At 40.7% G+C, this 10,534-nt stretch overlaps 2 protein-coding genes across 2 annotated transcripts; one reads left to right on the forward strand and one right to left on the reverse strand.

Moving 5' to 3' along the window:
• Positions 1-351: 351 nt before the first annotated feature.
• LOC125728839 (tissue factor-like) lies at positions 352-5,768 on the forward strand. The gene is made up of 6 exons (XM_049005520.1): positions 352-562; positions 817-931; positions 4,463-4,656; positions 4,805-4,986; positions 5,098-5,263; positions 5,480-5,768. Exons 1-6 carry the CDS (start codon positions 460-462, stop codon positions 5,620-5,622), a joined length of 903 nt encoding a protein of 300 aa, XP_048861477.1. The 5' UTR covers positions 352-459; the 3' UTR covers positions 5,623-5,768.
• A 688-nt stretch (positions 5,769-6,456) lies between these two features.
• On the reverse strand, positions 6,457-10,170 carry LOC125728838 (tartrate-resistant acid phosphatase type 5-like). The gene is made up of 6 exons (XM_049005519.1): positions 9,995-10,170; positions 9,658-9,848; positions 8,948-9,075; positions 8,658-8,849; positions 7,858-8,005; positions 6,457-7,268 (listed from the first exon to the last, which is right to left on the reverse strand). Exons 1-6 carry the CDS (start codon positions 10,068-10,070, stop codon positions 7,029-7,031), a joined length of 975 nt encoding a protein of 324 aa, XP_048861476.1. The 5' UTR covers positions 10,071-10,170; the 3' UTR covers positions 6,457-7,028.
• Positions 10,171-10,534: the final 364 nt, after the last annotated feature.

Consider the following 10,534-nt stretch of genomic DNA (forward strand, 5'->3'; position numbering starts at 1 on the left):
ATTCGGGATCGCAGCTGTCCGGAGCTTATCCTGGAGGCTACGGGCGCAAGGCAAAGAACAACCCAGGATGGGGCGTCAACCCATCGCAAGCATACATAAATGTATGTGTATTATCATTTCATTTATAATGAAGTACACTACAAAAAAAAACAATAATGGTGTTTATGTAATTGTTTATTCTATATTATGCAGTATAAATTATTAACTATTTCTTCACGCAGTCACAGCCTAGCAACCATACCCAAGCTCTAATTACGTATAATATTCTCCCCCGGATGACCTTATTTGGTCATTTTGGGAGAGGACCAATAAGTAGGGGCTGTGTCTTCATAGTTCATGTTAAAGTGATTCCCAGGCCACTCATTGTACGTTTCGCCAGTAGGTGATATAAGCCCATGAAGTAATCAGCATTTCGCACTTTCGTCTGCGGCAGCAAGTACACCTGACGTAAAGGCTGGGATGTATTCTAAAAATTGTCTATCGGACATATGGATCATGACGGATATCAGGATTTCCTTTAAATTACTGTGCGTTTTGTTCCTTCTCTTTGGCAAGAATGCAGGTCAGTATCCGTAATGCTTTGAGTGTGCAAGATAAAAAGGGGATTTAGGTAGACGCCGCCTACTGAAATGAAATGGAGCCCAAATTAGACTTTTAAGGGATTTTTTGATGATTAAGTTCTTTAACTGAGCATCGTACAAGTGATTCGTTAGTGAAATTGCATAGTTCTGCGTCTTCGGGAATCCACTGATTTGTCCGATGGGGAATCTTGCGTCTTTCGTTATTAATTTGTTTTGCTGATTTTCTGTTATATAGGCATGAACACTTACCCCAAGGCGGAGGGTGTTACCTGGACTTCTTCTGATTTTAAGACAATATTAAAATGGGGTCCTGAACCAGTCAACTACACCTATACTGTTGAAGTTTATCGGTGAGCACATACAGACCGCTCGACTACATGTATGTACTGGACGACATAAAATCGTTCACTATGTTGAAACTAAATATAGTGAAACTAGTTTGCATACTTATCTAATTATTAATCTAGGAACCGTTCGTCTTAAAACAATGTTGTTTCTTATGATGCGAGGAATTAATATTAGTCATAAATAGGGTTGGACTGGGATTAAATTGGTCCTCCATCGATTTACTAAGCGATATGTTTTGCCGACCGAGGCGGGCGGGGCATGTTTTGGGGGTCCACCACATACCCTACATCGACCCACTCGGAAAATGCCCGGTATGCCAGGCGGCCAGTCCAGTCCTGCTCATAAAGATTACGAGTTCAGAAAACACTGCTGCCTAATAGGAGTTGTAACATGTTTCAGAACACGTGGTTCTCGTTGTTCATTCATTGTATTTAGGTCAGTCTATGTGCACTGTATGATGTGGTAAATTATTATGGCGCTGATTTGTCTGTAATTCTTGGTTCCTGCTATTTCTGTGCTTTTTGAAAGCTTTTTCAATGTTAAATCGCGTTTCTTATCGGATTAGCAGATCCGAATTACATAATGTGCAGGCTTGTCAACTTCGGTCCGTTGCCTGAGATTTTCAGTTCGAGAGTCTGCAAGACACATTCATACGCCTTTTCAAATATGTAACACTTTTATTACCTTGTAAATAGTCTGTTTGCAAACTGCCCCACCGCTTTCGATGCAGCTAATTTTAGGTTTATAATGGAATAATATACATTTACCGTAAAATTTCTTGCGCAAGCGTGAGAATCTGGAAGCGTGAATGTCACGCCAGATGCGTGAGAGTTGGCAACCCTGCTATAATGTATAATATGTAATACTGGTTACTTTTTTATTATTTCGCTTTTTCAGCGCGTATAACGTATTTATTTCACATAGCAGATAACTCTTTTGGGGTCGTTTCTGGGGTAACTGTGTGTCCAGTCATGTGTACCTATTAACCCCAGAGTTAGCACATTTGTTTATGGTGATCATTTGCAACAACACCCAAACACATCAATTTATTGAGTCCCCTCCTAGGTTTAATAAGGAAAATCACACTGCAAACAGCCTTCCAGCTAAGGGTCACCGAACAGGCAAACTGAGAAATTAACCGGTTTCATGGAAAAAATATGTCAGATAAAGAGGCATTAATGTATGTGTTGATATTTCATTGTCTTTTGATATCTGTCTTAGTGACCGAATTTGATTTTGTGTCTCGTTTGAGTAGGATGTGTACAACTGCAGTATGGAAAATAATTTATATGACAATGTCTGCTCAACCTAGTGATTAATGCAAAAGTACAGGTGCACCACTGAAGGTGCTGAGCACTGTTCAGCCTAGTGTCTAATTTAGCAGTCGCTGTTGTCCAAAGCAATATACAAGTGAGGACCAGAGAGGAGGATCGTCAGCGTCCCTGGAAAGCCATCTGTTCATTCACCTTCCAAACACTGGTCCAGTACAGGACTGTGCTTAGCCTGAACAGTACTTAGTCTCAGTATACTTTAGGAAAATATTACTTCATTTTCTGTTAAATATATTTATAAAAATAAATTGATTGAAATATGATCTAATACATTGTCCTGAATGCATTTAAGGTTTGTAGAATCAGCTGAGCAGTAAATTAATATATTTGGACACACTTTGATAAACGGCCACAGATAATGTAGTAACACACTCTTACTGCATTAGTTAATGAGTGTTAGTTATGTACTGACCCCATGATTGATCATCATTAATCAGTTCTGACAGTCATGTATTTCTTGCAGGAACTGTATTAGTTTATGATTTGGTTTCGAGCAGTAACTGCATAACTAAATAATAATAATAATAATAATAATAATAATAATAATAATGATAATACATTTTACTTAAAGGTGCCTCTCAAGGCACTCAAGACACCTTACAAGCACAATATACATTGTTGCAGCATAAAAAATTTGCATGTAATAAAACAAAACAAAAATGAATAAAGATTTTTAAAATATATAATCATTTAAAAGCTGCCACTGCAGCAGAATCATAATGAAAGTTTAAAAAGAAATGTTTTAAGGTGAGATTTAAATACAGAAATCCTGTCGATATTAAAGATATCAAGAGGGAGAGAATTCCATAGACTGGCGGGAACATGAATGAAAGCTCTAAGTCCCATAGTGGTCAGGCGAGCTGCACAACCAGAGAGACGGAGTGGGAAGATCTGAGAGTGCAAATATGTAAGGGATCAACAAGATATGAAGGAGAAAGATTGTGAAGGGCTTTGAAAGCGAACGGTAGAATTTTGTAATCAGTGTGATATTTAACGGGAAGCCAGTGAAGTCGCTGAAGAACAGGGCTGATATAAGCAGTGATAGAAGTCCTGGTAATAATATGAGCAGTGATAGGAGTCCTGGTAATAATATGAGCAGTGATAGGAGTCCTGGTGATAATATGAGCAGTGATAGGAGTCCTGGTGATAATATGAGCAGTGATAGGAGTCCTGGTGATAATATGAGCAGTGATAGGAGTCCTGGTGATAATATGAGCGGCCGCATTCTGTACTAACTGGAGCTTATGAAGGAGCTTGAGAAGTAAATCAGATAGAATGGAATTACAGTAATCAATACGTAATGTGACCAGGGCGCGTACAAGAATGGAAGTATTGGAAGGTGTAAGGCAGGGGTGGGCAATCTTATCCGCAAAGGGGTGGTGTGTATGCAGGTTTTTGGGATAACCTGTAGGTCAGCCGTTCAAACCTAGGTGTGAGGACTCTTCGGCCAATAAGTTCTTTAATTATTCATCTAATTAGGGAGTTGCAGTGAAAACCCACATACTCACCAGCCCGCTGCGGATAAGATTCCTCACCCCTGGTGTGAGAGATGGATGAAGATTGAAGATCCAATATTATGGAGGTGAAAATATGCAGGCCGGGTAATATTATGAATTTACGGTTTGTAAGACAAAGTGCTGGCAAGGATGACACTCAAACTCTTTACCTGGGCAGAGTGAAAAGCCATGAAATCATCAGTTGTGAGGGTGAAGTTATCTAGCTTAGCAAGAGGTGATTTAGCGGTAATAAGTAGGACCTCAGTTTTGTCATTATTAAGTTTAAGATAATTGGAGGCAAATCAAGTTTTTATATCTGACAGACAATCTAAAAGAGAAGTGGGAGGGATGGCGGAGTTAGGCTTGGTGGATAAACTAAGTTAACTAACTGTGCCCATCAAGTAAAGTGTTTTGTGGCTGCATTAGGAGACTGTGAATTCTTAGCAGCACGAATATCCTCCTGCAGTTTATAAACATCCCTAAACAATGGAAGGTCTAACTCCGATTCATTACACACATTCTTAGTGGTTCTTAAAATGGCCTGGCATTGGGCCTCTGAGCGAGGCCCCCAACCCCCAGTTAATCCAGGGACCGGCTGACCCTGCTTTCCCAGTTGTGTATCCCTTTGGAGGAAAGTGTCTGCTAAATGAAATGAATGAAATGAGGTTTTTCATTTTTGAGATGAATCAACCGGGCTTTTTATCAGCCAGGGCAAAGATGGAGAGAAGAATGAACACTGTATCCGGACTGAGAAGACAGACTGCGATTTGACCAGCATGCTGGTTGACCTGAATGCCACATACATTGCTGATATTCTGTCTGAGCCCCTGCCGGGCACGCCTAGCGATGCAGTGGAGCCCCCGTACACCAAATCTCCTCCATTCTGCCCCTACTATGACAGTAGGTATTCCTAACCCTAACCCTAACCCTAACCCTACAGAAGCCACCAATTCTAATGACAGCCAAAATCCTGCAGCAAGCGTGACCATCTCCATCTCTATACATCTCACTCCATCTCTGTCACTTTCCATATTTCCTATTCTTTCAGCCGAAATCGGAGCTCCTCACTTCAGGATTAATGTGACCCAAGACAAAAGCAAAATTACACTTGATATTGAAGACCCTGTCACTGCCATCTACAGTGGGAGGAGGCTGCTTAACATACGGGACATATTCAAGAATGATCTGCAGTATAAAGTCTTCTATAGGAAAGCACAAAGCACTGGAAAGGTGAATTCTGTGGCGCGGGACGGTGCAGCGTTGTGCTACATGCTGAATGCCACAGCATCCTGTTAGCCCAACTGTTAGTTCAGTGCTCAATCTTGACCTTCCTTTGAACAGAGGGAGAAAACTACAAGCAGTAGCAAGGTGGTGCTGGATGTGGACAGGGGTGTGAGCTACTGCTTCAATGTGCAGGCGTATGTACCATCCCGCCTCGGGACTAAGCAGGATGGGAAGTTAAGCAGCATGCGGTGCTCGCCGGACAGAGACAAATCTATATTCGAAGGTATGGTGTAGCTCAACTCAGAACGACTGAATCCCACAAGGTGTCCTGTGGATTTGATAAGTCACTTTAGTATTCAGTTTCGTGGAGGGGGGAGGAGCAGGTGGTGTGGGTGGAGCCAGGAATACAGGAGGGGCTAGTATAGTGGGAGGAGCTATTTGAGTGAGTGGGGTCTCATTTAAGCATGAGAAATGAGTCTTCCTGTGTGCTTTCTTGCAGAATACAGCATTGGTGTGATCGCAGGAGGCATCGTGCTGGTCATTGTGCTGATAGGGACCATCACTCTGACTGTGGTATACTGCAGACGCAGAAAGAGAGGCAAGGATGCAGGAAAAGAAGCAGTACCTCTGAAGAAGGTGTGAGAGGCAAAGCCTTCCACCCGTGTCATGGGGACATGGTACGACTGAGTCGGATCCACAAACCCTTCTACATTCCTTTGCCAAACACTGGAATTCTTTGTTTTGTTTCTGAGAAACTTTGGCAGCCCGCTAATGAAATAACATGAAACGTCTAGACATGCTACTCAAAAAAAATACATGTAATCGTTTTTAGCTGGTGAATGGTATTTTTAAGTAGGACGCATAGACACTGAGAAATTCCTTACTGAAGCACTGCCTTTTTTTTTTTTTTTACTATTTATTTTTTCTAATTTGTGGCAGCCTTAGTGCCTTGAAATGGGGTATTCGTATAATGTATTTTGAAAAATAGTTTACAAGCTGCCCTTAATTTATTCATTATATGTTAACAGATGTGTTTGTATAGTATGCTGTTTTACTGGATGTGTAGTATTTAAAGGTTTTGGGTTACATTTTAATTGAAGTTAAATAATAGTTATTGATATTTGAATCCGGGGTTTAAATGGTGGTTTAAAATGTAGATGTCCATGTTACGCCAGGTACTAATTTGCGATATAGGATACAATTTAAGGGCAAAAACAGGTATGTTGTTTTGACAGGGTTTGGTATGTGACTGGTGTGCTTGTCAGGAAAACTGTACTATATTCTGGAACCATCTTAAGTTAGACTAACCTTTGTACGCTCCTTATGTGCTGCAGTTATTTTTTATCGCAAATATCTTTAAGTGAACTCCCCCTACATTTTTTACAAAGATGTTGTCTGGCATATTTTAATGCTTTGATGTTTATTGAAAAGCCTTCTAGAATTATATAATATAGCAGACTTCCATGAGATAATGTGTACTGATAAAATAATAACATATATTTTTATTTTATTATACAAAGATTGTATTCCTGTTCCAGTCTGTTGTCCATGCTGTCATCTTCACTTCGGACACATTTTTGAAAATCCGGTTCCACACGCTAGAGTTTAGCAACATGCATTTGACTGCTTTAAATCAAACATCAAACACGTAAAAATCCAATACTGATCAAACACATGAAAAACAATAATAGGGTTGCCAACTTTGGTCAACCGGCTGACGTGAGATTTTCAATTCATGACAAGTCTGCACGCGTATTTACAAGTATGTAAGAGTCTTACTACATTACAGACTGTAGGGTTTTCAAACTACCCCAACGCTTTCGATATATCAAATTTTAGGTTTACAACCTAATAACAGGCATTAGGCCTATATAGATATTTGCCATATAGATTTACCATAAAATTTCTTGCGTCTGAAAGTGTCTGAGTGTCATGCCAGATGCGTCAGAGTTGGCAATCCTGCAAAAATGTTTTGGATTTTTATGATTGTAGGCTAATAAAACAATCAGTTATTGTAACAGGGGAGAAAAGTGCAATGGTGGTAGCATTTAGATTTTGCGTTTTGGCAAAGCAGCTTGATAAACACATTTTCCATCTACTTGGATGTAACTGACGAGCATTTCTTCCTGCGAGACCTCGATGTAAGTGAACCCTCCGGAGGTATTGTTGACAGCACTGGAGAAGCGCAGCCAGGAAGCTGGGAAGCTGCGCCGGTGCGGCGCGAACCTGTCATCGAAAGCGCCGCTGCCGCTCACAGCGTACGCGCTGCCGTCGTCCTCCTGGATGAACTGCCGGCGGGAAGAATAACAGTTAATACGCTGTTTCAGAGAGATCTCCGAAAAGCTTCTGCTAAACGCTACGTACAGAATATCTTCCTTGAATTAAATTACCGTTTACATCACAAAACTTCATAGAATATATAATCTTCATTATTTTTAATTATTTTTATTTATGGATTAATAGCTAGCGCACAAAGCCGTAAATTTAACATTATAAGGCTGTTGTTGTGAACAATCACATTGGATTTGTCTTTGCGGCACAACAGCAACAATTTTATCGGTCATGGCAGAAATGAAAGCTTCTCAGAGGGATGGTGAATCCTCGTTTCAAGCTGTCCTGACGGTAATACAATCACGTTACATTTTTGGGGACTTCATAATGTGGATCGCACAGCATGCGTGTCATTCCTCAAGTTCACCACCGTATGCAGAAATGTAAAGGAAATGCCAGACTACATTTCAGAATGTTGGAATCGGGTCATGTTGAAGATACTCAGCACGTTACAGGGATGAAACGGGCCAGGGCATGCAGATTTTGTGGGAATGAATGCGGCTAACTTTACTACATTCCACCGCCTGACAGTAATGGATGACCAACCTGTAGGCTGTGATCATGGCCACTCAGATACAGCGTGACGTTATGTTTTTTCAGCAAGGGCCTCAGCTTGTCCACTAGGCAGTGCGTGGGACCATGATGTCCGATAGACCACACCGGGTAGTGACCCGCAACTACCAGGAACTCTGACCTAAGAGAAAAAGCGCAGTTGTTCAGGACCACTGTGAACCATGACTGTGGAGAAGCAGCTTCCAAACAATGTTTCGGAAGACAAATTCTTTGACATGGCAGGTAACAGGACGTGGCTGGGAAAAATCTATTGTGCTCCCAATGAGAATAGAAAGGAGTTACTTCCTGATGTGTGACTATTATGACCATAATACGTGTTTGCACTGGAATGCAGGTCTACAGTACAGTCATTGTACAGTACTGTATCTCAGGTGTCAACCAGGCACTTTAGCGCCTGACAAATGGACTGTGTGATCTTTTGAACCATACAACTTCTTATGTCAGTCAATGGTCTACAGAAAACCTATAGAGCTTCAGCACCCCGGGAATACAGTACTTCCAGAAGGACCAACTGCTGAGAACTTCTGTGAGGCGTGAAGAACTTGAGGATGCTGAGAGATTCAAGAGTGAACATCCCCAAACATGCCCAAAGACCTTCAGCAAAAGATCCTTCAGCAAGAACATGGCTTTCTGGAACTTTTTTAATTTGTTCCTTGGGTATTAAACATTTCTTTCATCGTCAACATTTGCAATCAGTGTTGGGTTAGAGGTTCATGGAGTGTATATAATATGTGTCTTTGTATGAATGTTCATAGAGCAGGAGAACATCATACTTAGTGTTCTCCAACTGTGTTTGGATCCAGCTGAGTTGCTTGGCAGCATCCACATGGTTCTCTGGGCCATGGGGCTGAGTTTCCTGGTATGTGTTGCCACACAGCACCACTGTGTCAATCATGAGGATCGTCAACGATGCGGAAGTCTGTGGAACCTTCAGCTGTAGCTTGTAATACAGGCTGGGAAAGTTCCTGAGTAAACAACAATAAGCTTACACTAATGAAACTTGTACATCTTTTCTGAGAAAACTAGAGAACAAGAAACCGACAAGCGTAAATAAAAACTTTACCATCTTGGAGATTTTGTGGAATAAGATATTTGTGCCGAGACATTTCCTATGTGATCGTGATTTCCTGCTACGAGATACCATGGGAGCTTAAGCAGCGATGAGTGATTGAAGATCTGCTCAAATGTCACCTGAAAAGGCGAAATAAATTACAATTAATGAGCGATGCAGAAAATCGTCTCCAAATATCACAGTAAATTTTGTAATTACATTTCTGACAGAACAAGTTCAACGGTTTCTTAAAAATGACAAAAATTGTTACATTTTAACTACCAACATTTAAAGCCAAAAGAAACAACTGAATGATTGTGCCTTTGATTTGAATTCATGTGGAATGAAGGTCGCAGTGCTGGTAGTTAGCCCTACATGTATTACATTATAAATGAATATAATATTTTAAAGCATTTAACAGTCACCACCAGATGGCATAAACATCACATATCAGATAATCTTGTGACCTTGGGTTATAGTTTGCTGAGTGAAAGTACCCTTTGGATCTCACTAGTTAAAGTAATATGTTTTATTTTCATTCACCGTGACACCTTGTAGTCTAACGAAGGTCTAAAACTCCAACAGCGATAACAAGAAACAATGAGACCTATTTTTGAAAAATGTGTAGAAGTATATTGAATATTTTGTTTGGGGGAAAGCTTTGGAGCATTACGGTTTGCAGAAACCCTAAAACAGGCTAGCTAGAGCTAGCTGGGACTTACCTTGAATCGAAAGTCCTCAATGTCCTTCACACCACTGTAGTAGAAGTGGTCACCCAGGCTGAGGATAAAGTCGAGGCCTGTGGCATCAGCTACTCTTCCCAGTTCGACAGCATTTGCCCTCTCCAGGGGAGTGGAGAATGGGTTGCCTGGGATACCCCCCCAGTCACCAATGCCAACAAAGCGTAGACTCCCTGGACAATGATAAACAAGCAGACAGCAGCAGTAACACTGACAAATCTAGACTTCTAGAAAAAAGTCTCTAAGCTGAAGTTCCCTGTATAACAGCACACTACAGTTTCTCTCCTTGTTTCCAACACATGACATTGTGATACTTTACCGTGTCCTTGTGGCTCGCCTGTCGACATGAGCAGGAGGACCGTAAGCAGCAAAAGTACAAACTGCATATCAACCATGGTTCACAGGTCGTCGCCACCCTCCAGCAGGGGTGTACCGTCAACTATCACGCGCAAAACTCTTTCGCTTTCTGAACACAGACACAGGAAGTAGCTTTGCAACTGAGGACTTCCTGAATTAAAAAGGTGAGGCGATTCTTGTTCAGTGGTTTCCATGTTAATGAATAGGCTACTGTTAAGGTAGCAAATTATAATAATAATCATCATGTGATGTTTTACTTTGGACTAAAGTGTCCCCCACATAAATAAATGTAGTGGTATTCATTATAGACTGATAAGGCATTCCAAGACATTTAATATGTTAAGATAAAACTTTAGCAAAAGTAGTATCTCGTGATTTAAATAGGTACAGAAAATTTTTTTTAGAATTATATCAATTTAAACTAGATAATTTTGGTATATGTCAGAGCAGAGTTATTTTAACAAAACTTTGGACAAAAATAATAATGTCCAAATACAGTCAA

The sequence above is a fragment of the Brienomyrus brachyistius genome, unplaced genomic scaffold (assembly GCF_023856365.1).
Source record: "Brienomyrus brachyistius isolate T26 unplaced genomic scaffold, BBRACH_0.4 scaffold365, whole genome shotgun sequence".
In the NCBI taxonomy this organism is placed as follows: Eukaryota; Metazoa; Chordata; class Actinopteri; order Osteoglossiformes; family Mormyridae; genus Brienomyrus; species Brienomyrus brachyistius.